The 26704-nt window shown below is 40.9% G+C and overlaps 1 protein-coding gene across 1 annotated transcript in view; it reads right to left on the minus strand.

Moving 5' to 3' along the window:
* RIN3 (Ras and Rab interactor 3) overlaps positions 1-26704 on the minus strand; it is a 159267-nt gene that overhangs the window by 23913 nt on the left and 108650 nt on the right. The window contains exons 6-7 of the mRNA XM_027870033.1: positions 14321-16018; positions 8759-9067 (exon numbers count right to left, since the gene is read on the minus strand). Coding sequence (XP_027725834.1) covers positions 8759-9067; positions 14321-16018 — 2007 coding nt within the window. The remainder of the gene's footprint in view (positions 1-8758; positions 9068-14320; positions 16019-26704) is intronic.

Below are 26704 nucleotides of genomic sequence, written 5' to 3' on the forward strand. Positions count from 1 at the left end.
GAATGTTTTGCCATTTCCTTCTCCAGCTGATTTTTCAGATGAGGAAACTGAGGCAAACAGGGTGAAGGGACTCACCCAGGGTCACACAGCTAGCAAGTGTCTGAACCTGGATTTAAACTTCAAGTCTTCCTGACTCTAGGCCTGGCACTCTATCCACTGCACCACCCATACTCTATCTATATCAATCAATTGGCAAGCATTTATTAAGTACTTTATCAAATCAATAACATTTCATATGTGCTAAGATGGTTTGAGTTTTCACAAAGCACCTTTTCTTCCATTTAAAAATTTTCCCATGCCTTCTGGCACTTTTAGGATTTTTTAACTTAAGTAGTGTTCAAACCCTATCTAGTCTCAAAGCAGACCGCAGGGCAAGGTCAGTTTCTCCCTGATTTTTATGTCCCATCTAATATATAACACCCCCAACTGAATTCAGTACTCAAGATATGATCTGACTAGGACAAATGAGAGTGGGACAATTGCATCCTTCTGTTGTAGGATACTTTTTATCATTAGAGAGGTTTTTTTCAAGTATCATACAGGTCTGTTATTACATTATATAATAATTAGATATTTAATATATGTAATATATAACATAATATATGTGCTATTGTGTAATAAATTATATAATACTAATTATTATTATTGAGTTGATATTTTTCTGTCTGTAACCTCCATCTCTTGTGATGAATATACTTGTAATGAGAACAGAAAAGATGGAATGGATGAGAGGTGTTGCCAAGGTAGGGTGCATAAAACTTAGTAATTGATTGGATATAAGAGGTGAGGGAAGAGGTCAGAGATAACCCCAAAGTTTCAAACCGGGAGACAGGATGAATGTTGGTGCTACCAGCAGAAATAGAAATGACAGAAGAGGGATAGCTCAGTGGTGCAATGGAGAGAGCACCGGCTCTGAAGTCAAGAGGACCTGAGTTCAAATCTGATCTCAGACACTTGATACTTACTAGCTGGGTGACCCTGGGCAAGTCACTTAATGCTGATTGCCTTGCAAAAAAAATAAATAAAATAAAAAAGAAATGACAGAAGGAAGAATAGAGGGAAAGACAATAAGGTTGGTTTTGTACATATTGAGTTTGAGGTGGGGGTGGTACAACCAGGTGATGATGTCTTGACGGCAGCTGGGGAGATGTAGGGTAGGTACTCAGAAGAGAGGTCAGGACTGGAAATACAGTACAGAAATCTATTTGTGTCTAATGGTAGCTATCTTTAGAGCTAGGGAAAGGGAGGAGAGGGAATGAAGAAAAAAAATTTACAGGAGAACCTTATTATAATTTAAAAGGAATAGCAAGTTGTACATAATAGATTTGCAGTTTCATGTGCAATCATCCTCTTTATTATATTATGCAAATGTTTTATTTATATAAATTTTATATGTAGAAATGTATATGCAAATAAATATAAATTTATATACATTTAAAAATATAAATAATAAAACAAAAAAAAATAGCATCTAGGGGAAAAAAAGAAGTCTGTATAGAAGTAGCAGTTGAAATTGTAGGATGAGATTTCTAAGGGAAAAAGTACTGACAGAGAAGAACTGAGGGCTGAAGACTGACCCTTGATGAACACACACCTTAAAGCATCAGAAAGGATGAACCAGAGGTAAAGAAATATTTAGAGATGTAGGAGGAGAACTAAGATGAAGCTGAGGGAGGAGAGAATAACAAGTGAGGGGGATTGCTCAACTCTGTCACAATATCCAGTGAGGTCAAAGGGGATGAGGACAGAGGAAAAGGCCACTGGATTTGCTGAAGGATTGCTGATCTTTGCCACAGCAGTTTCAGTAGAGTAGAAGGGATAGAAACCAGATTACAAAGAGTACAGCAGTAAGTGGATAGTGAGGGGATTCTGCTATTGCCTACAGAAAAGTTTTCTCAAGACGTTTAAGGGAGTAGAGAAATGGGAGAATAACTGTATGGCACAGAAGTGTTTAAGAGGAGATTTTTTTTTTTTCAGGATCAGAGAGGCTTGAGCATGGTAGAGGGTCTATGAGGTGTAAAAAGGAAGAGATTGAAAACGTGCATGAAATTGGGGGGATGCCTACTGGAGAAAAGTTCCTGGGAGGAAATGGAATTAAAGATTTAGGTAGAGAAATTTAGCCTTAACCAGATTAGAGAAGAGGAGGAGGGTACTGAGTAATTCTGAAGAATGGAGGAAAGAGGATAAAGGAGCTTGTGTCAGGAGGCCCCAGTCTTCTCAGTGAAGTAGGAGGCTAAGTACTCCTATGTAAAGTACATGTGGAGGGTCGAGGTCAGGGTGGGAGCAAGAGGAGAGAAGGGAACGTTTGGAACAAATCTTGTGGGGAGTGAAGTAGGGAGTCACTAAAGAAGAGCAAAAACACAGCTAGGTAGCATGAAAGGCCCAAGCGAGGTTATGTAATATAAATTTGTTGTGGCTGAAATGAGCTCAGTTTCATAATTTTCCTCATATATGCTCAGCGGTCCTGGAGCGGAAGTGAAGAAATAAGTTGTAGGGGCTACTCAGTCACAAGATAGGAAATGGTGGAGGGTTAGGAAGGCACGGGGTTGGAAATTAGGTGCATTATACGCCTATTGTCTCTCCCACAGTGGGGAGAGGTACCTTAAGGCATTTAAAGATAGCCTATTGAAATCTTTTCTTCTCCAGGCTCACAATAAATAAAAGGATTTGTTCTGTAAAACTTTGTCTAAAGGCCACACCCAAGGACACATGTGGCCTCAAGACTGCAGGTTACCCACCCTTGCCCTAGTTCTTCAGTTGTTGATCATATGACATGATTTCTAGTCCTCTCACTATGCAGGCCACCATCTTCTGGATGTGCTCAAGATTAGGCTCAATGTTAAGAAAAGTTTCCTAACAATTCCTAACAATCTTAGTGGTTAGTCCAGCCCCCCTGATTTACAGATGAAGAAACTGAGGCCCAGGAAAATTTTTTAACAATTAGAACTACCCAAGAAGGCTGCCTTGGATGCCAGAGGTTCCCCATCATTAGCAGTCTTCAAGTAGAGGCTGCATGGCCATCGCTTTCGGGATGTTGTAAAGATGATTCCTCTACATATACAAGACTTGGCTTCTAAGGTTACTTCCAATTTTGAGATTCTAAAGTGACTGCCTAGGGTCACACCCATGTGGCAAAACTGGGGTTAGAACTTGGGTCTCCTGAGGGCTGGCCCAGGGCTCCTTCCCCTACATGGTGTTCAAAACCTCGAGTTAGGAGCCAAAGGGCTACAGTGAAGAAGAAATAATCCAATCCATCCAATATAATCCAAGCCAATCCAAGCCAAGCCAACAAGCACATATTAAGTAACTACCATGAACAAGGCACTGAGGAGCTAAAAAAAAAAAATAACAAACATGACCTTGGCAACGTATTTTCATAACCCAAAGAGAAAGTTGCAAAAAAGTGATCTGAGTTATGAAGATCCCACTTCCCCTATCTGGTCCTCAGTGACAATTTCTTTATTGCAAAGGTTAGCCAGGATCCTCCAAAACAGCCAGGTTCTACGGCAAGCCATGGAAAGTTCAGTGCTTTTTTCTATTCTCTTGATAGCTTCAGGCTCTTGGTCTCATCCTTCATGTTTGTGGGGTCACTATAAGGTGATAGGTCATATTTAAAATGAACGTAATTTATTAAAAGATTCATCTGTTAATTCGAGGCAGAGTAGTGAAATAGACTTATATTGGGAATCAGAAGATTTGAATTTGAATACTGGCTCTACCACCTGTGGAACTGTGATAAGGCAGTTGGACCTGGAATCAGGAAGACCTGAGTTGAAATCCAGCCTTAGACACTTACTGTCTATGTGACTTTGGGCAGGGCATTTAATTTCTGGCTGCCTCAGCTTCCTCATTTGTAAAATGGGGATAATAATAGCACCTACCTCCCAGAGTTGTTGTGAAGGTCAAATGAGATAATACATATAAAGTTCTTTGTAAATCTTAATAAAGCACTTTATAAATGTAAATCATTATTATATAACCACATGCAAATTGCATCTCTGAGACTCAGTTTCCTCATCTGCAAATGTTGATAATACTACTCGTACTATCTACCTCATAGTGTTATTGTGAGCAAAATATTTTATAAAGTGTAAAGCACTATAGAAAATGATCAATGAATATCATTCAAACAGAGAATAGGCCTTCATGTACAAAAGAAGGCCATAATGTATAGCAGGAAGATCTCGCTGGACTTAAAGAACCCAGAAGACCCGGGTGATATCAGTGATATGATATAGTACAGGTCACTTCTTTCTGACCTTCAATTTCCCTATGATAAGAATTGCACTATGGAGTTCATAGGGTTATGCTGTGAAGAAATGGAGGCATGTGGAAATGTGGGGTAGCCACTCTTACAGTCTTCAGCAGAGAAATCAAAAGAACCTGAGTCCTGATTCTCCAGGTGTTATGCTAACTATCCCTTAGCTTTGCCCAACAAGTGGGACCTACATGTTGCTTGTGTAACTTGGCATTCTGAGGTGATTTATTACATGCTCAGAAATACTGATTGCACTGTGCAGGAGGCTATTAGATAAGGCAGCCTCTTGGCAGGATGGAGCTGTGTTATTTATATTTAAAAGACTCCCTTTAATTGGACATTATCCCATTGGAAAGTATTGGATTCCTTGAAAAAGGTGATGCTTGCAAATAAACAAGGTGATATACACACAGTCTCCAGAAACAAATGACTTTAAGAAACCACAAATGGATGCTGCCAAAAGCCAAGGCACTATTGATAGAGAATGAAAACCAGATATGTTTACATTATGTGACCTTCTGGCCAGGGCCAAGATGAAGGACTGATGAGCATGGGTGCACTTGTGGGCACAGTCACAAAACCATCGAATTTTAGAGCTAGGAAATACTTTCAAATGGGGATTCTTAACCTTTTTTTGTGTCTTGGACCCTTTCAGCAGTCTGGAGAAGCCTATGGACTCCTCAGAATGATATTTTTAAGTGTATGAAATTAACTACATAGGATGACAAAAGAAACCAATTATGTTGAAATAGTTATCAAAATATTAAAAACAAAAACAAAACTAAGCTCATGAGCCCCAGGTTAAGAAACTCTGCTTTAGAGCAAAGAAAGGTAAAGCTAGAAAGAGTCCTTAAGTGTGTAGAATGTCAGAGCTAGGAGAGATTTGATAACACAGATTGCTGGAGCTGGAAGAAACTTTCAAACAAGACCCAGAGCATTGTTGTCGTTTGGTAGTTTTAGTCACATCTGACTCTTCATGACCCCATGTGGGGTTTCCTCCGCAAAGATACTGGAGTGCTTTGCCATTTCCTTCTCCAGCTCATTTTATGGATGAGGAAACTAAGGCAAACAGGGTTAAGTGACTTGCCCAGGGTCACATAGCTGGTAAGTGTCTGAACGATGTATTTTAACTAAAGTCTTCCTGCCTCCAGGACCAGCACTCTATCCACTGCACCGCCTAGATGCTGACCTGACCTTAGAGGTCATCTAGCTTAAATGAAATAAGAAGTTTACAGAGAAGGAAACTGAGGCCCACAGAGGTTAAGTGACTTGGTGCTGGTCACAGAGCCAGTTAGTAGCAGATCGGAGACTAGAACCCAAGTATCCTCACTACCTTCTGAATGCTGTTTTAGTCATCTAGAAGCAGAGATTTCTCTGGATCAGTGGTGTCCAACTCAAACAGAAATTGTGACCACTGAAGTATGTTAAGGTTCTCTAGGGGTCACATATTTACTTAGAAAGCCACATATTAATATTAGCTATGCTTTACTGCATTTTTATTTATTTTGTTAAATATTTCCCATTTGCAATTTAATCTGCTTTGGGCCACATTTGGGAGTGTTGTGGGACACATGTGTCCCATGGGCCATATGTTTGATACCTTGTGTCTGGATGATGCCCTTTTTACAGTTGAGGAAACTGAGGCAAACAGAGATTAAGTGACTCACTCAGGGTCATACAGCTAGTAAGTGTCTGAGCCAGAATTTGAATTCAAGCCTTTTTGCATCAAATTCTAATACTCTATCCAATGTACCACCTAGCTTCCTCTGGACAACTTATGTTTTCAGAGAGGTGCCTGTGGGACAGAGAGGGTAAGTGATTTGTTCAGGGTCACACAACCAGTACGTATCAGAGAGAGGGCTTGAATCCAAGTTTTCTCAACTGGATGTTAGTTCTTCAGTGCTATACCATGCTACAGTGTTATAAATCACAAATTATATTATATTTACTTGTCTGCAGACATATTATATCCCCTCCCCAGTAGAATGGAAGCTCCTTGAAGGCAGGGGATTTTTTGTTTGTTTGCTTTTGCTTTGAATCCCCAGTACCTAATACTGGTTTACTCAATTGACTTGAATTATTGAGTAATGGTCTATTCTGGATTCTAAGTTTTTGTATGCAACATATTCTCTTTGACTAGGTTGAAAGGACTTTGAGAGGAGGGACTGCATCTTATTTTATTTTTTTAGGTTCTCCCAGAGTATAGCACAGTGCTCCAACTTCAAACCCATTTAATAAATTTTTCCTAAACAAATACCGTCGGGGGGGAAGGTGCTCCTGGCTATGATCAGAATACTTCTCTCACATCTATACTGACCATGTCACTGTGTATGTAGTAGTGGGATTCGTGACTGGTCTCTGCCCTTTCTTTTTAAGTTGTTGCCTACTTTTACAGATTGCCAATGCCATTTCATAAAATGTAAATTGTGCCAAATTCAGTCCAAGCATGGATAGTAGAGATAGGTGTCAGTTGTGCCAAGTGAATTTTTTGTAATATTAGGTATGAAATCAACATAAGCTCAGTAAGTAAGGAAGAGTAGTGATTTTACTAACCATCTTTTGATCTTAACCAACCACATTGTATGAAGGTTTTCAATTTTCAAAAGGAAGGAAATCCAAATGCAACATCTGCATCTGCTATATTAATGTCCCCAAATAAAAAACCATAGATAGCAGTCTTAGTCAAACGAGGGATGAAGGAGAGAAACATTGAGATCATCTGGTTAAAGCCTGTATCTTCATAAAGAAAAGGATGAAAACATCATTCTAGAGAAAAGAATTCAGGCTTCCCATTCATCTATCAGTGAAAGGAAATTAAGAGGACCTAGGTTAATTCCACCTTCATTTATTAAAGTATCTATTGAGTACCCACTATGTGCTATGATAGGGATATGAAAGAAATATAATAACTTTGTCTGCAGGAATTTAAAGCCTAATTGAAGGGATCAGGCATAAATGCAATATATCTAAAGGCCAATATGGGGAAATTATATTATATTGAATACAAACATGAGTGGCATAGACCTTAACCTAGGTTATATAAGAGTTCAGAAAAGGATGAGATCATGGTGGCTGGGAGTGATTGAAAAAACCCTAATAGAGGAGGGTGGATAACTAGGTAACTAGTAAATAGAACACAGAGCCTGGAGTCAAGAAGACCGGAGTTCAAATCTAGCCTCAGACACTTACTAGCTGTGTGACCCTGAGCAAGTCACTTAACCCTGTTTGCCTCAGTTTCCGCATCTGTAAAATGAACTGGCAAAGGAAATGGCCAACCAATACAGCATCTTTGCCAAGAAAACCTCAAATGGGGTCATGAAGATTTGGACGTGACTGAAACGACTGAACAACAATTGAGGAGGATGAGTGTACTTTTTTCTTACTTATTTCCTTCTGACTTTAAAGGCTCTGGGCCTTTTTGCTGAACAGTGAAAAGTCTTTTAAGACCTTCTGGACTGGACTGTTCTGTACTTAGGAACCTGAGCTCAGGTCAATGGGGTGAACTGCAGTCTCTGGTAACCCAGAAGCTTCCGCCTATTTTCATTCAATGGCCCCAGTGGCTGGGATGGAAAACGTGCCATCTACATGCCCTCACCCTGGCCTGGGTATAGCAAACCTGACTTCTCAATCCATCCGAATCCCAGTTTCCATATCTGGAAGGTGGGCAGAATTTCCCATACCTCTTCTTCCCATAAAGTCACATATAAGAACACTCTTAGCCTTTCAATTTCCTTTAAATTGTTCCATTGTCCCAGCTAGAGGGCACAGTGGATAGAGCATTAGATGTGGAGTCAGGAAAATCTGGGTTCAAATTCTGCCTCAGACAAATACCAGTTGTGTGACCCCGAGCCACTTAACCTCTATTTGCCTTAGTTTCCTCAGCTGTGAAATGAGAACAATAATAGTACCTCCCTCCCACGGTTGCTGTGAGGATGAAATGAGATCGTTTTGTAAAGCCCTTAGCACAGTGCCATACAGTAGGCACTTAATAAATGCTTGTTCCCTTCCCTTCCTCTTTCTTTTTCCCATCCCTAGGGTCAATCAGGTGATCCAGCCCGTGGTGAATTCAGGCCAGCTAAGTAGAGGTATAGGGCCACTTCCTGGCGTCTCTTACATTAAGTCAGGCCATTGCCTACTTGGCCAATGATTGACTGAACATTCCCCATACCCAGAGGTGGGGGGAAGGAGAGATGGGCCTTTTCCTGTATTTAGTCCCCAGTATGATAGCTTGGATACATTTCCAGAGTCCTTGACACCTAGCATTGTGCCTAGTGCCACCCATCCCCTTTAGTTATCTCCCATTATCTGGGTGTTTTTTTTTTTTTAACTCTTGCCTAGGACTGCTCTAGGAAGGTCTTCTGTTCATCAACTCCAGAAGGAGGAATGCTAGAGAATCTAGCTGTTCCTGTCCTTCAGGGTTTTAGAATCACAGAATCTCAGAGGTCCCTTGGTCCAATCCGTTCCTGAGCACGAGCCCCCTTTCCTTTCAGTTTTGCCTACCTGGGTTCCCTAAAGCCATGGAGTCATAGATGAGTTTGCAGGACTTAAGCAGGATGGCAATCTTTTTCTCAGGGGAGTAGGCCTTATGCATGCTGGTGAACTTTTGAAGGATCTTCTCCATGACAGACACTTCTGGCACACTGGTTGTCACACCCAGGTCCGTGGTGGTGGTGGCTAAGATGACTAACTGATTTCCCTTTAGGAGCTGGAGGGTGCCGTCCTTGCTGTGGATTTCCTGGAGGTGTGAATTAATGGCCTCCTTCAGGGGCTTCAGCACACATTTATATAACGCAGACTCCACAATGGCTTCTGCGAGCAAGGGAGACAAGGATTAAAACATAGAAACCGATTGAAAGGAAACATACCTCATAGGTCCCCTTCTTAACACTTGTCTAACGTGGGCATACATAGCCAGCTCTCCCCAACCCTTATCATTTCCAGTCCACATACCCTGCCCAATGCCTGTTGCCTGTGGTCCTCAGATTCTGTTATGTAAAATGAGGTGGAGCCAAAATAAGACGTTCACATACAGCCTGAAGTTGGCTGCTGGGCCTTGAGGAAGCAGCCCGTTGAAGCCCCTTCCTGCCTCATTTGAATGGATACTGTTCGCTTCTCAGCACTTAGTGAGGTCAGAGCATGTCAGAAGCATTAAAGTGGAGCCAAAGAGACCAGGCTTCTGGTACCTATGCTACTGTGAACTTGCTGGGTGACCTTGGGTAAATTGCTTCCCTTATCTCAGACTCATTTTTCTCAGGAGCAAAATGAGTTGACTGTATGAGACTAAGTTCTATTTCAAATCTAAAAACACTGTGATTCTACTCTCATAAATATTTGTCTTTATTGTCTCTGTGCTCCTATGTACTCACATACCATGCGACTAAGCACCCAATATACTATATATACTGCATCTTGTAATTAAAAAAAAAAATTCATGTGCCTTGCTTCTCCAAGTAAATTGTAAGCTCCCTGAGGACAGGGACTGTGTCTTGTCCTACACTTTGTATCTCTCACAGCACCTGCTGCAAAGTGGCTGTCAATAATACTTATTGACTGATTGATTCTCATCTGGGGCTAATGTACTATTTAAAAATGCATTCCAATGGAGCTTACTCAGTTGCCTTTCTGAGTTTAATGAACAGTTACACCTTCAACTCTGTGAAGAGAATATTACAATTTTCTTTCTTTACTTATTCTAGGCATTTTAGGTTTCTAACTGGTACAGGGGAAAGTGAAGAAGTCAGGAAGTTTGGGCTGTAGTCCTGGTTCTATCATAACTGGTAAGTGACCCAAAAGCTCATTCATCTGTAAAAAGAAGGAAACGGCATTTATTAAGTACCTACTATATGCCAGGCACTTTGCTAAATACTTTACAAATACCTCATTTGATCCTCATCACAACCTTGGGAGGTAAGTGCCCATTTTACAGTTGAGGAAACTGAGGCAGACAGAAGTTAAGTGATTTGCTCAGGTTACATGGTTAGCAAGTATCTGAGGCTGGATTTGAACTCAGGTCTTCTTCACTCTGGGCCTAATGCTCTATCTACTCTACCACCTAGCTGCCTCAAGAAAGAGGTAGACCTGAAATCCCTTCCAGCCTTAACATTCTATATTCTATGATTTTAAGGTCCCATCCACTGCTACCATTCTACTTCTAAGTTCAATTTAAACATTCTATGCTTTAGTGCTTAACATAATTTTCTAAGGTTCCTTCTAGCTCTGATAATCCCATATTTTATGTTCTAACAGTCTACATTCTAAGGTCCCTTCCAATGCTAACATTCTGTGTTCTACGGTTCTGACATTCTCTGTTCCAAGGCCCCCTTCTAGCTCTAACATTCTTTGTATATGGTCCCCTCCAGCTTTCAAACCCTAGAATTCTGGAATTGTGCTTCCCAACACATAGCCTCCCTTCTGGGCATCCCAGCCTAAGGAAAAGCCCACCTTCTTCCCTAGTCTCAAACCACATGGTAACAGTACCCAGAATAATCTTTCAGAATCATTTTATACTTTTCCAGGCTAGGGTTAAGACACCTGGGTTTTTTGAAGCATGGGTATGACATATAAGATGTTATTATCTCCTCCACCATTCACTACCCTTACAATAAACAGCCTTACTTACCACACTAAGGGAGTATCACACACAGACCTAACTAGGGGTGGTCTCATAAAAAAGACAGTCACTCATCTATGGGCATTATTTTGAGAGATGCTGGAAAGGTTCCTACTCAGACCTGGTTTGGGTGTCCATTACAGAAAGTCACCACATAAAACTTGGGTTTCCTACAGCCATACTGCTTTGATGGCTAAGGGCCAAAATCCTTCCTGGACAGACAGTAAGGTGTAATGGAAAAGCAGTGCTCATAGAATTAGAAGACAGGGTCTGGAATTGCAGCTCTATTATTTATTAGCCATAGATGATACCACCTCTCCCAGATCTTGTCCTGCCATGACCAAGGAGAAGGGTTCGGAATCCTACTGTTTTGGGCCAGGACCCAATCTCTTATTTATTGCCCCCAACCCTCCCCCCATCAATCAGATGTCTCTACTCAGCCCTGAAAGCTAGGTTTGGGCCTGATTTTTCCTTGGGCCAGGTGCTATCCCCATCATAAAAAGGGAGCATGCCACCACAGTTTTGTGTGTGTGTGTGTGTGTGTGTGTGTGTGTTTAAAGAGTGTTTCATACTTGCAGATTTTTTTTTTTTCAGAAAGAAGATTACTGTGAATTATGTCATGTTCGTCTGGATGTTTAAATTAAAGCAATTTTTAAAAGATCCTTTATTTACAAATCTGTAAAATGTAGTAGGATATAACTCCTACCTACTTCACTCAGTTATTCAATTCCATACCTCTTTGTCCGTCTGTCTCCCTTTCAGTGTCTTCCCTTCACTAGGGCCCTCTTCATCCTCAATCCACTGCCTATCTTATTTCAAATGTATTTGTGCTAGTAGATACTCCCAGATGAGTTACACACAGGCAGCACAAATATTCTATGAAAAGGCCTTCCTGGTACTCATAAGCCTAGGGACCTCTCAATGAGAGACGTCAAACTACCCCATGTCCCAGTCACCATGCATCCTCCTATGATGCATCATCCTCCCCCACTCTACCCCCCCCAAGTTAGGTACCTAATTATCTAGCTACTCTATACAGTGTTTTGCCTTAGTTCCTCTTTTTCTGAATTTTTCCTCATCAGCGGTCCTGGGTAACACAGCACAACTCATAGACTAACAGTTTTGTTTACTATAAATCTGAAACTGGTAAACACTTCTGCCTATGTTCTGACTGCCTCCCTACATCACCTACAATCACAGATAGATTCCTCAAAGAATCAGTCGATCCTTTAGTTAGCCCGTGACACCTATAATCTAGCACAAAATTCAGTTTCACAATTTTACCCAAGGGCTAAGATATGAATTGCTGTGGAAGCAGGGCTATGTAGCTCATATCATCAGCTCAAGAACCAATAGCTAAATTTTCACCATTAACATTTATACCTCAGAAATTTGCAGATGACATAAAACCAGGTCTTGATTTATTTTGCTAATTATCTAGACTTGAGAAAGTAATAGAGAAAATGTTTATAAGGTAGATTAAGTGACTTGCCCAGGGTCACACAGCTAGTAATCGTCTGAGACCAGATTTGAACACAGGTCCTCCTGCCTCTAAGAGTGCTACTCTATCTGCTGTGCCACCTCTGCAGATTAAATTTAAAAGTATTTTGTGCATTCATTTTTTCCTGAAAGAGCTGATTGTTAAGCATTGATCAGTTAAGCCAGGTGTCATCACTGGCTTTAGTGATATTAAGTGGTGGCTGGTGCTGGAATTAGGAGATAACTGGATTGAAATCCTAGCTCTGACACTTAATAGGAAAGTGCTTTGTAAACCTTAAAGCACTATGCAAAACTGAGGCAGCATCTGAGTCTGAAGTCCTGGATTCAAATCTTTGCTCAAATCTGGTTAATTATGGACAAATTTTTCAACCTCTTTCAATCTCAGTTTCCTCAATTATAAAAATAAGGGGTTTGGACTAGAAACCTTTCAAGTTCTTTCCAACTCGAAATCTAGGATGTTATTATCACTCACCTCACTTAACAAGTTGCAAGTTTCGCTTTTCAAAGGAATCTTCACATACCAAATGCGCCAGTTTGATACACAGAACTCCTCAGATGCTGCAGTTGGGACTAATTTCAGTAGTTCAGATACCCTGGGTTCCAATAGATAGGCAGGCAGGTGGTACAGCAGAAAGAGCATTGGACTTGAAATCAGGAAGACCTGAGTTCAAATTCAGGCCCAGACATTTTTTACTTGTGTGACTCTGGGCAAGTCACTTAACCTCTGCCTGCCTCAGTTTCCTTATCTGTAAAAGAGCAATAATAATAGCACCTGCTCTCCTAGGGTTGTTGTGAGGATCGAATGAGATAATATACATGGTATTTTATGAACATTAAAGTGCTTTATAAATGCCAGCTATTATTAATTACACACACAACACACATGTGTTATATGTGTACATATATGTACGTACGTGTTTATGTTTTTATAGGAAATGCACAATATGTTTATAATATATGTTCATGTGTGCATGGATGCACGTGCAATAACACACACACAATATACTATATACATGCATACATGTATGTGTATATGTGTATATACTTATAAATATGTACACATGTATGTATAATTCTATCATGTATATGTATGTATGTATGTATGGGCAGCGCCAGGCCTGGAGTCAGGAAGACTCATTTTCGTGAGTTCAAATTTGACCTCAAACACTTACTATCTATGTGACCCTGGACAAGTCACTTAACCCTGTATGCCTCAGTTCCTTTATCTGTAAAATGGACTGGAAAAGGAAATAGAAAATCACTCCAGTATTTCTGCTAAGAACACCTCAACTGGGGTCACAAAGAGTTGGACACAACTGAAAAACAACATGTATATGTGTATGTGTATGTGTATGTATATGTATACACATACACATACATATACACGGCAGCAGCAGCAGAAGAGAGAGAAGGGGCAGGAGGAGAGAGGGGAACAGTACACACACACACACACACAGAGTTGTTCCCTTCTCTCCTCCAGCCCCATGCCATCTCTGCTGCTGATGCCCCACTCTCTCTTAATGAACCCTCTCTCACTTCAGTTTCCCCACCCTGTCTCTCATTTGCTGAATCCTCTTTTAACCTGTCCCTCTTCCTTCCTCAGGACTTAGATGTTGACAACAACAACAGCAACAACGCTAATCCTGGCTTGGCCACTTACTAACTCTGTGACCTATGGCAAGGTCATTTGCCAGTCTGATCATTGCTTTCTTCAACAGCAAAACAAGGGTAATGATCTTTCCATCACCTCAATCAGAGAGTTGTGAGGAGAGCACTTTGTCAACCTTAATGTGCTACGGAAAGGTGAACTGCTGTCATTATTAGAGTCGGTGTTGAGGGCTGGGGCAGGAGAGCAGATAGAGCCAGCACCGCCACGTCCCATTCCCTAAGCCCCATGCATGCCCCACCAAAGACAGGCATTGGCAGGGTCTCCACTCCAGCTAAGCACTTACCGAGTTCCTCTTCGGAATGAAGGGTAAGGTCCACCAAAGACTTCAGCTCAGTGCTCTGCAGCAGGTAACTCTTCAGCTGGGTCATCATCATTCGGATTTCTTGGAGCATCTCTGTGCTGGAGCTCTGCTTCGCCATCATCTCCAAGCTGTACACTTTATAGTCCTGTACCAGGTTGCCGAAGTACGAGTCCTTGTCCTGCGCCAACTCCACCAGCTTTTTTTGCAGCTTACGGTTGCTGGAAAGGAAGGCATTGAAGACGTTGGAGAAATTCACAAAGGACAGGCGGTGTTTGGCTTTTCCCAACATCACGGAGGACTTCTTCTTCACACTGGGGCTGCTGAAGTGGTCCAGATCATCCTCTGCGCTGCTGGTCGAGTAGGAGTCCTGGTCTGGGGTGAGGACTGATGTCCCCAGGCTGTCAGCCAGTGAAGCCATGGAGCCTTTGAACTCCGAAGAACCCAAGGACTGGGGCGTGCCTTTGGCCTCCCACTGAGTCACCACATGAGGAGTGGGGCCTTCTTGGGCAGGGGTGCTGGTCATGGGGAGAGTTGAGGCGGGTTGTCCATGTAACTGTTCACCTGTGGGTTCAGGGCTCTCTGGCTGGCTGGGGAGGTAGGAAGCAAGCTGTCGGGAAATTCGCTTCTTCCTTGGGGGTGGGACGGGAGGTTGTTTACTCTTCTTCTGTTGCTCAGGGCCATTCCCCAGACCACTGACCTTGGCCAGTTCCCCCACCTGTAGGACTTGCTCCATAGCTCTTCTGGGAGCACCTGTTGCTTTTTGGATTGAAAGGCTGTTGGGAATGGTCTTGGGGTAACCCTGCTGCTCCCCTTGCCACCTCACTCCTTCAATCCCATCCCCCCCTTCAGTCTTCACCATACTGCTGTCTTCCAGTGAATTCCTCTCTGAGAGCCTCCTCCTAGGGGGAATAGCTGGCCGGGTGCTCTTTTTGGATGCCGCGAGGTGTGGGGATGAGTTGGGCACGACGGCCTCCTTTTTAATGTCTTCACTAATATGTTCTAGATTAACAGGAGGGGGCGGGACCTTCGCACAGGGAGTTACAGGCTGCTGGCCAGACTTTCCAGGAAGTCCTGCAGAAGGTGCAGACGATATAGCAACTGGAAGGCAGGGTGGAGGAACTGATGAAAGCGAAGATGCAGAAAGAGGGAGAGGGGCAGCAGCAGCAGCAGTGGAGACAGGGGGGGCAGGGGCAGAGAGGGAAGTAGCAGAGACAGTGGGGGCAGAGGGAGAGAGGGGAGTAGTAGCAGAGACAGGGGGGACAGGAGGAGAGAGAGGAGCAGCAGTAGAGACAGTGGGGGCAGAGGGAGAGAGGGGGACAGCAGCAGCAGCAGCAGGAGCAAAAGAAAGAGGCGGAGGAGGAAGAGGAGGAGGGGGTGGCCGCCTTCGAGGAGTTCTTATAGAAGCAGGTGAGGTAGCAACAGGGGGAACCAAAGTGGCTGGGCAGCTTTGAAGTAGGGGTTCTTCTGAAGGTAGTGAGCTGCTACAGTCCTCTATAAAAATAGGATTCACAAACCACAATCTGTCATTTCCTATTGACAACTCAATTTCACATGAGCAGTTTGCATAACGTGGTGAGGGTCTGAGGCTGGTGGCTAGGGGTGCAGCCGGAGCTGAGCCCTTTGGGAACTCCCCAGTGGTATCTCTCTTTCTCCGAGGATTGAGAGACGAGTCCCAGAAACCTGTATGAAGGAAGGGAAATGAGGAGAGATATTATAAGTTTCTGCTCCTAGTCATCTGGAGTGCTGAGGAAGCACTGAGGAAGCCTTATATAGAGGATGGGGCAGGAGAGGACAGTGGGAAAAGTTTATTTGACTTTTTTTCCCCTCTTTTTCACTGTTGTTCTTTCTAGATTTCACGGCACTTCCTGATTCTTAGGGGAATCGGAAGCAACTCACAAAACCCACAAACAGTCATTTGGTTGGGGTCGTGGGGTACTGAGGAGATGGGGAATCAATGATGAAGCTGGTGACACTAGTCCTGACTTTTCACTTACTAGCTGTGTGACTTACCCTCTCCAGGGTCATGTTTGAGGGATGATCTTTAAAGTTTCTCTGCAGATGGTGAGAAGAGCATAATTCTAATAGTCTAAGTTTTAACGTTCTTTGTTCTAAGGTCCTTTCCTCCTTTACCATAGTATGTTAGACACCATGTATCCATCAAAAGAGTATGACTTTACTAATTCTGTTTTCTTTGAAAAATAGACTTTAAAATCCGAAACAACAACCTACAATCAATCCCTATTAATGAAAATAGCTATGTACAAACAGTGTTTGAACTTCTGGTTATATTTGCAAACTTATGTTTGTAAGTAGTAAAGAAGGAGCAGAGAGGAGAGAGAGAGAAAGAGACAGAGACAGAATGGGAGAGAGAGTCAGAGAGAGAGAATGAGAGATATAGAGTTTGCATATGACATGGTCCCTGACCTCATGGAACTAATTCAGGGAGACCTATACACAGATATCTATAATGTATAATATTACATGATGAATGCATTAGAGAGGGATAAACCAAAATACTCTTTTTCAGAGAATTTTTTTTTATTAAAGTACTTTTACTGATAACCTTTTTTCCCTTGGCAAGAAACTAGAATAATAATTTACAATCCTGAATGCAGAGAGAGCATTTTCTTTCAAGAATCTCAGACCATTGACTATATATCTTAGTTTTATTCTCAACAGCTTTGTGTGATAAGGGGTAGGTAGATATAACCTCACTTTGCATACAAAAGGCAAGAAATCAGTAAAAAAAGACAGTATTGGAGCTAGATGTCTTAATCTTGTGTTCTGGCTCAGGTCACTTACTAGTCAAGTGATCTGGGGCAACCCACTTCACCTTGCTGGACCTCAGTTTCCAAATCAGTAACTGGAGATAATACCCATAGTACCTATCTCAAAGCGTTGTTATGAGACTCAAATATACTGTGTGCAAAATACTCTGTAAACATAAATTACTGAACATCAATTATTATCTATAACAATTACAACCATTTATAAAATATTAAGAATAATAATAACAATAAAGATAATAATGATAGAGTTGCCCAAGGTTACATAGTCATTCAATAATAGAACCTGACTGTGAACCTTCAATGCTGAGTGCTTCCTCCACTAGACTAATAATTACTTATAATAATGTTCCTGGAAGCTCCCAAGATGACGATAATTATCTTTGGAGCTAGGGAGATCAGGGCAGTGGTAGGGCTGAGAGAGATCCCTGAATGGTCTTGGGAAGAGACTCACTGATCAAATACTTTGTTGACATGGATCCTATAGCCTTGTTGGGGAGTCAGGGCCAACAGACCCCACTCTTGTGATTCCTAATCTTCAATAAAATCTGGGGGAAATTGGAGGATGTTCTCATTCCTAACATTCTTTCTTAGGGAAAATTCCCTCATACTAAGGTATTAGCAACTTGGTGTATTATCCTTCTCTGGAAAACATTTTAAAATATCACCTACAAAGAGTTAGGATTTGTTCACCTCAAAGGAGTGACTCCCTAATGGTAGAAATTTAGGCATTTGCAGGGCAAATATTTTTAGAAAAGAAGGCCTTCCTGAAACTGCCTATGTAGAATTGCAGAGGTGGAAGGGATCTCATAAGTCATTTAGTCTGACCCATACCTGATCCTGGAATCCCTATACAACATCCCCCAACAAAATATTCACTTAGCCACTAATTTGAATACTTCAAATGATGAGGAACACATCCTTCCCCAATGCATCCAATTCCATTTTCAGACTGTTCTAATCATTAGACAGTTTTTCCTTATATTGAATTGAAATCTGCCTCCTAATAATTTCCATTTGGTGCTCCTAGTTCAGTCCTGGGGGGCGGGAGGGGGGAACAAACAGAAGAAATCTGATTTCTCTTTCACATGACACTTTTAATAAAAACAAAACAAAACAAACCCCCCTCCGCCCCCTCCCCCCCACACCAGCTCTTCTACGGGACAAACATCAGTTGCCAAAGTTAATGTAGGGCAGCCAGGGCTTAGACTCAGGGTGCTGACATCAGACGTGTCTCCAGGTCTTATGGTACTCTGCCAGCCCTTACCTTCGGCATGACCCAGGTCCCTTATCCAGCCCCAGACTAGCAGCGTTTCCTAGCACCAACCTTTGGTTTAATCCCCTACTGGTACATACACCAGACTCTTGGGGGAAAAAGAAATGCCACCCCTTCACCTGGAAAAACTACACCCTTACATCACATTCACCATAAGCTGTTTTTGCCCCAAGTGGAAGAATTCCTAGCTACAGCTCTGCCAAAGATTCTCACCTCCTTCAACCATCCTTTATACGTTATAGTTTATAGTTCCCTAACCATCCTGGTCGCTAGATATATACCAGTTTTGTAAATGTTTTTCTTTTCTAAAATGTGGTACCCAATGGGCAGCTAGGTGGCCCAGTGGCTAGAGCAACAGCCCTGGAGTCAGGAGGACCTGAATTCAAATCTGTCCTCACACACTTATTAGCTGTGTGACCCTGGGCAAGTCATTTAACCCCAAATGCCTCCTCCCAAAAAAATAAATGTGGTGCCCAGTATTAGATACAATATTCTATTTGTAGTCTGACCAAGAATGATTATTGTTTTTATTCTACACTTTATCCCCCTACTGAGCTTGAGATTGCAATAGTTTTGTTTTGGTCATCACAATACACTACTGCTTCATGTTCATTAGACTGAGATCTGGAGGGTGCCTTAGAGGCCATCTGGCCCAATCCCCTCATTTTATAGATGAGAGAGGTTCAGTGACTTGCCTGGGGTCACACAGCTAGTAACTGGGGCTGAACTTGAACTCAGGTCTTCCTAATTCCAAAACCAACACTGTATCCTCTATACCAGAGATGTTAAAGGAAGCTGCAAATGATTCCCAAAATATCTGAGTGAGGCAAGAACCAGATTAAAATGTAATTGGGAAATGTTTAACAGAACAAAGTACATTACAACATACATGATGTCAATTTGTGGTTTTTTAAGTCAATATGCAGCAGCCACAGGGACCAGTTTCTTTTTGAGTTTGACACCATTGCACTTTACCACCTACCTATTTATTGAACAATAAAGGATATCCCAAACTTCTTAGTGTAGTTTTAAGCTATTAAAGCTAAAAACTGCACTATGATTTTGTGACACTGTATTGAGCTTATTTAGTCGTTTTAGGCATGCCTGACTCTTCGAGACCCCATTTGAGTTTTGTTTTGGTTTTTGGGTTTTTTTTTTTGTTGTTGTTTGGCAAAGATACTGGAGTGGTTTGCTATTACCTTCTCCAGCTCATTTTACAGATGAGGAAACCGAGGCAAATAGGGTTAAATGACTTGCCCAGGGTCACACAGCTAGTAAAAGCATCTGAGGCTGAATCTGAACTTGGGTCTTCCTGACTTCAGGTCCAGCACTCTATTCACGGAGCCACTGAGTATTTAGCTTGCAATCCCCTAAAACCTCCATGTCTTCTTCACAGGGAACTTTTCCAACTATATTTCACACATCCTATACCTGTAATATCGATTTACATTTATCCCTAATGAATTATATCTTATTAGTTTCTACATTTCCACCTGTCAGAATTTTGTGGGGTGGGGAGAGGGTAATCATTCAACCATTCTCTGCATTAGCTATGTATCCATTTCAAATTACCCACAAATTTGAGGAGACCTTTTGCCTGGCACATAGTAGGCACTTAATAAGTGTTTATTGATTGATCTTTGTCTTCAGTAAAGTCAAGAGTAAATATGTTGAATGAAACACAGACAAGGACTGAGCCCTATAGAGCCACAATACTCTATATAAGGAGACCTGGAAAGAGCCAGGTTCTTAATGTTGGTGAATAGGAACCAGATGGGCTTAGCTGAAATTCAGTGAACTTCTGGAAGAACTCTAAGGATTTAAGAATGCCGTGTGCCTTCCCACCTCATCTCCAAGACCAATGACTTATCAGTGAGGTCAAACGGAACAGCAACTCTTAAATCCCTCACAATTTTTCATGGTAGTTGTTTTCTATTTCAGCTTTTTTGGAAAAAGGATGTCTACAACGCGCAATTCTATGACTTCCTCTTTATTTCCCATCAGCTCCTCTTCTCTGTTTTGACTCTGGGGTATCATGCCTTCCTCAGGATAAGCTCATTACCAGAAATACCATCACCATGGATATTGCTTCAGCTTAAACACTTAAAACCTCTTCATGATCTTCAGTTGTCCCTCTGATCTGAGGGCTGGAGGGCAAAGCAAAACACTCCCAAAGTCTCTTTTATAGAGGGCTCAGAATTTCAGACCAGCTGTTCTGCTTGGTTTCAATTCTGTGTAAACCATGCCTTTGCTCCACATATCCTCTGTTGGTGACCCTCCCCCCACCTCCAGCTTTTCAGTTTTCTTTTGTCTTCATTCATTAGATTGTAAGCTTCTTAAAGGCAGGAAGCGTCTTTCTTCTTATTTTTAATCCCAGTACTTAGCACAGTGCCTGGCACATCACCACCACCACCACCACCATCATCATCACCATCATCACTAAGATTTATACAGTGTTTACTGTTTTTAGTGTGTTTCCCACTGTGCTAAGCGCTTTACAATTGTTAGTGCTTAATAAATGTTTATCGATTAATAAACGTTTATTAAGTTCCCCTCACCCCTTACTTTCATTTGAATCTAGTGACTGTATAAACGCTGGTGCCGATTTTAATCTAAGGAAACTATTGCTACCAGTTTTCCAAGTAGTTTTTATTTTTTGAAAAGGAAACAAATCTCATTTATTTGCTAACAGAAAATAATGGACTTTAATAAGATGATATTGTGCTGATTCTGGGTAGCATCTGGCAACAGGGCCACAAAGTTATCCCTTCCACATCATGACTTTCCCCATCATGGTTTCGATATATTGTGGGTCAGCATAAGAAATTGAATGGGAATTTTAGGGGAGTTTTATGGAAGCCACAGATGACAAGCAAAGGTCAGCAGATGACACAGAAAAAGTTTAGAAACTCAGAAATGCATAAAATATATACATAGCATTGTATAATATCAACATATTTTATCTTTTAATGCCATAATAATTCAGAATTCTTCTCTGGTACAAAGGGAGGGCCAAAAGATTTTACACAGATTTTCCAGAATGTGGGGGACCCCTGAGATGTGGAAGGGATAACTAACTGTACATACAAAAAGATCTCAGTATGCTAGAACAATAGGTCAAATAGAAGATGACATTAAATAAGGATACATGCAGGAGTGTGCTGATACATGTTTAACAATGAACTCTCCCCCTAAAATGTCCAGGACACACTTTTTACATTTAATCTGCATTACTAATATTTTCTCAATCACTTTCTAGACAATCAATTAAATAATAAGTTAAGCCCTGCTTTCTATCATTTGCTGATTTCTGAGGTATAAATGCTCACACAAAAGATTTAACAATGAGGTCTTGGTTCTGTACAGCTGGCTTCAGCACACCCTTGGACCTGAATTTTTAAAAATCGACTGTACATCGACAAGATGGGGAAAGTATGGTTAGTAGTTGACTAGAAAAAAAGATCTGGGGGTTTAAGTGGACTGAAAGCTCAATGAACTAACAGTGTAACATAGCAGCCCAAAAAATCCAAAGTAAGCTTAGGCATTCATGTATAAAACAAAGGAGACTATAGTCCCATTGTTCTTTATCCTGGATACATTACATGTGGACCACTGAGGCTACTTTCTGGGTGTTATATTTTAGAAATAACATTGTAGCTTATAAGGAAAACAGTGAAATAAAGCACAAAGTGTCTAATAATGCAGAATAAAGCATGAATTCCCAACTCCTAATTTGCATTAAAACTATTAAGCTAAGAGACAAGATTTATCTTGACTGAAAATTTTAACCTTCTAATTACAAATGTAAAGATTGGCATAGTTTAGGCATTCCTATTTTGAAATAACAAATATAATTCAATAACATTTTGATTAGAATACAATTATATTTCAATGTACTGTTGAACAATCAAAATACTAAACTATTAAATAGGAGTGGTACCTAGTTGAACAGAATATTTTATTCTGAAGAATTTTGTGGGTTTAATATTCCAACTCTTGTAAGCCTGGCAATTTGTATATATTTTGCTTTTACCTCCCCCCCCCCACAAAAATATTTGTTTTGGCTTACACATAAAAATTTGTTAGTATCATTTTTAAAAATCATTCTAGTTAGGAGCTACTTTAAATCTGCCTAATCATAATGTGCTTATGTGCTATGAAATTTGTAGCATATATTTATTTCACTTTTTGACACTTTATATTTCCTCTTAGTTATTTTTTAAAATTCCAAATCAAGAGAATATGAAATAAAATTATTTGTATATACCTGAAATTCATAAAGTTGTGCCTATTCATGGATATATGTGTATTGGATAATTTAAAAGATGTTTATTCAAGAAAAAAAATATACATGTGATACAAAATATACAATGATACAAAAAAGGAACATGTATATATGTGTCATAGATACACTTGAAACTATTGAATGTGTATTAATTCTTTCCTTTTTTTAGGAAATTGGGGTTAAGTGACTTGCTCAGGGTCACACAGCTAGTAAGTGTCAAGTGTTTGGTCTGAAGCCGGATTTGAACTCAGTTCCTCCTGACTTCAGGGCCGGTGCTCTATTCACTTTGCCACCTAACTGCCTCCTGAATGTGTATTAATTCTGTTAACTTTTCATGGTATGTGTACTGCAACTAGCCTGTATAACTTGAAAATTTGATACAATTTTATTGTGTCTTATGACTAAAAAGTTGGGGACCAGGATACCTATCTTTATATATAGATACACACACATATATATATATATATATATATATACAGATAGATAGATACATATATAGTTATACACACACACACACACACAGAGTAAAAGTTTGGGAGTCTGAGAGTTTGGTTTGTGTATAAGATGCAGAACTTTCATTTTGCCAAAAATAAAAATTACCTGCTAGAAAAAAAATGACATTGACAACCTGGAATACCTCTGGAAGCAGGTGACCGTGATGTTATCTATTATTATCATTATTGGAAACTCTTGATCCTGGCATTCAAGACCTTCTACAATATTTATTTTATTCCATAATGTTCTCCTTTATATATCGTAGCCAAAATAAACTACTTGTCAACCCCTATTTTTATCCCATCATCTCCCATTTGCTACTCATGTTGGAATGGATTCCATCCATCCCTTCTTTCTGTCTTCTCAAGTCCCCACGTAGGAGACACTTTGTCCATGAAGCCTTCCCTAATTCCTCTAACTGAAGGTATTACTACCTTCCTCAGGCTTCTCAGAGCTTTTGGCCTGTTCCTTTGCATTCTAGTTATTTACATACAAGTTCTTCTCCCCCAACAGACTGTGAGCTACTTCAGAGAAGGGTCTCTATCACATCTATTTTTGAAATCCAGAACCTAGAAAAGGCCCTTGCATATAGTAGGTATTTAATATATATTTGTGAAATAGAATTGAATATAGAAGAAATTAAGTCACCTGCCCAAGGTTTTATAAATAACACCAGATAGAATGGCACAGTGGGTAAAATGCTGGACTTAGAATCAAGAAGATGAGTTCAAATCCTACCTCCGAAACTTACTAACTGTGGCTTTGGACAAGTCTCAGAGCCTCTGTTTCGACACCTACCACACAGAGTTGTTGTGAGCATCCAGTGAGATAATATATATAAAATGCTTTACAAAACTTAAAGTGCTTTACAAATGTTAAATATACGGTAAATAAATAATTGTTAAAACAGTAGTTTAATTTTTGAAAGGCAGTTAGTTGGCATAGTGGATAGAGCATTGGCCCTGGACTTGGGAAGACCCGAGGTCAAATTCAGCCCCACACACTAGCTGTATGACCTCAGGCAAATCATTTAACCTCTGTTTGTTTCGGTTTCCTTAATTGTAAAATGGCGATGATAATAAAGCACCTACTTCTTAGGGTAGTTCTGAGGATCAAAAGAGCTAGAAAGGGGAAAGAAGATGTTGCAAAGGAGATCTGTGTTTTAGGTAAACTAGATGGCTTCTGAGGTGTTTTGTAATCCCCCAAATTCTATGAAAACTTAAATATGTCTAGGAAGAACACAGAAAAGCAGGTAGATCAGCCAATTCTAATAAAATTCTCATGACTCACAAGAAGATTACAAAGCCCCAAATATTTCCACATAAGGGGCTTCTTTTTTGGGGTGTGGGAACTACTTTAGAGGAAATAATTTATACTTACTATAACTTCCCATTCTCAAAATTTTTAGTCAATGTTAAGGGCAGTGTCCACACAAGAATCAAATAAATTCTCAATTTCCCTTTACAAAGCAGGTGGGTCTTAGTCACCTCATCTATAAAGTGACGTGGTTGGACTAAATGATATCAACAGTTCTTTCAAACCCTAAGATTTGGTTTTCCATGATGCCCAGACCACCTTCCAGATTTACCTTCCTATTGTTCTGATTATAATAGATTCTTTTCTACCGGAGAGGGCATTGGACACAAGACTGGCATTACACTTGGCTAAAACAGATGACTATACAGGAGCAGCTAGGTGGCGCAGTGGATAGAGCACCAGTCCTGAAGTCAGGAGGACCTGAGTTCAAATCTGGTCTCAGACCAAACACTTGACACTTACTAGCTGTGTGACCCTGGGCAAGTCACTTAACCCCAATTGTCTTAATTAAAAAACAAAAAAAAATAAAATAGATGACTATAAATTGAAGGGCTCTGCAAAAGTGTTCCTGGCCAAACAATTCCCTCCTTCTCTCCTTTCCTGTAAACAACCTTCCTTCAGATTCTCACAAAATTAGTTTCTTTCTTAAATCATGAAGATCTCAACTGAAATGTTCTGTGAGATTCTTAGCCACTAAACCTAAATTTGTATTCGTTTATCAACTTAGCCCCAAAGCAGGGCAGCGAGAGGATGAGACACAGGGGCAGGAAAGGTTTGATGAGAAAGACAAGAGTCCTGGACAGGTGGGCAGTACAATGTAGAAGATGTTGAAAGCAGGGCAGGGAAAGAGAAAGGGACATAAGGGATGCCCAAGGGCAAACAACTCCTACATGATTGACTGAGGGCCATTGCTATGACTACATCCTGGTCTGTACTTACTAGCTCTATGACCCTGGGCAGGAGGCAGCTAGGTGGTGCCATGGATAGACAGAGTTCCAGGCCTGGAGGCAGGAAGACTTGAGTTCAAACAGGGACTCAGACACTTATTAGCTGTGTGACCCTGGGCAAGTCATTTAACCTTGTTTGTCTCAGTTTCCTCATCTGTAAAAATGAGCCAGAGAAGAAAATGGCAAAACACTCCACTATCTCTGCCAAGAAAACCCTAAATGGGGTCACAAAGAGTCAGACATGACTGAACAACAATAACAACAACATGACCTGGGTAAGTAACTTCACGGCTTAGTTTCCTCATTTTGTAAAATGATGATGATAATACATCATGCTAGAATGGAAAAAGTACCTAGTCCTTAAGAAATCTGAGTTCAAATCCTGACTTTACCACTAGCTAGGTCTGTGATTTATGGCAAGATACTTAAATTGCTATGCCTCTCAGGGTCTCTTATCTGTAAAGTAAGGAAAATAATGATTGTATTATCTACCTCACAGGGCTGTTGTGAGAATAATGAGCTTTGTAAACATTAAAGTGTCATTAGATTATGAGCTTTTCTTATGTCTATGTTACTTAGAAGTAATTTTTTTTAAAGGAACACATTTTCCATGGTCATTTAGAAAGTTCTGTGAAAAGACCATACATTTGGAAGAAAAGGAAGAAAGGTCAGCGGGAAGGGGGATTGAAGTTTGTGTGTCTGAGAACATGGACCAGGATATTGGGGAGCCATATGGCCTCAAGGGCCAGTTCCTGATGGATACTGGCTGAATGTCACAGGTAACCTTGCTCCTGAAGAGATCACTGATTGACCAACCACTAGATGGTTCCTTTCCTATGGCAGCTGGGACACTTAGTAGCATGCAAAGAACATGCTAGTGAACTGCGGGGGGCAGTTTGGGTGTGTGACATTTCAGAAAAAAAGGGGAAGTCTGTGGTTTTCCTTAGTGGCTTTGCTGGGTAGCAAGTGGTCAGAGGAGAAGCAGAAAAACATTTCATGCTATACTAGGCATTGGCAAATCATTGGGCATGATGCTCAGAGGCTACACAATAATCTTAGCCCTTGGCATGCCACCTCCTCTTGAAGGTCCCCATTAATTACCTCTGCTCATGTCTCATTCCGGTGTGGAAGTGGTCGTTTTAGAGGTTCTACCAGGGCCTCAGGAATGGCCCCTTTGTTGAGATCTGAAGGCAGTACCATGGGCCATTTAATTAGGCCCAAGGGTAAAAAGAAACATAATTTCAAGGGGCACTTGACCAC

The sequence above is a fragment of the Vombatus ursinus genome, unplaced genomic scaffold (assembly GCF_900497805.2).
Source record: "Vombatus ursinus unplaced genomic scaffold, bare-nosed wombat genome assembly UNPS02014794.1, whole genome shotgun sequence".
In the NCBI taxonomy this organism is placed as follows: domain Eukaryota; kingdom Metazoa; phylum Chordata; class Mammalia; order Diprotodontia; family Vombatidae; genus Vombatus; species Vombatus ursinus.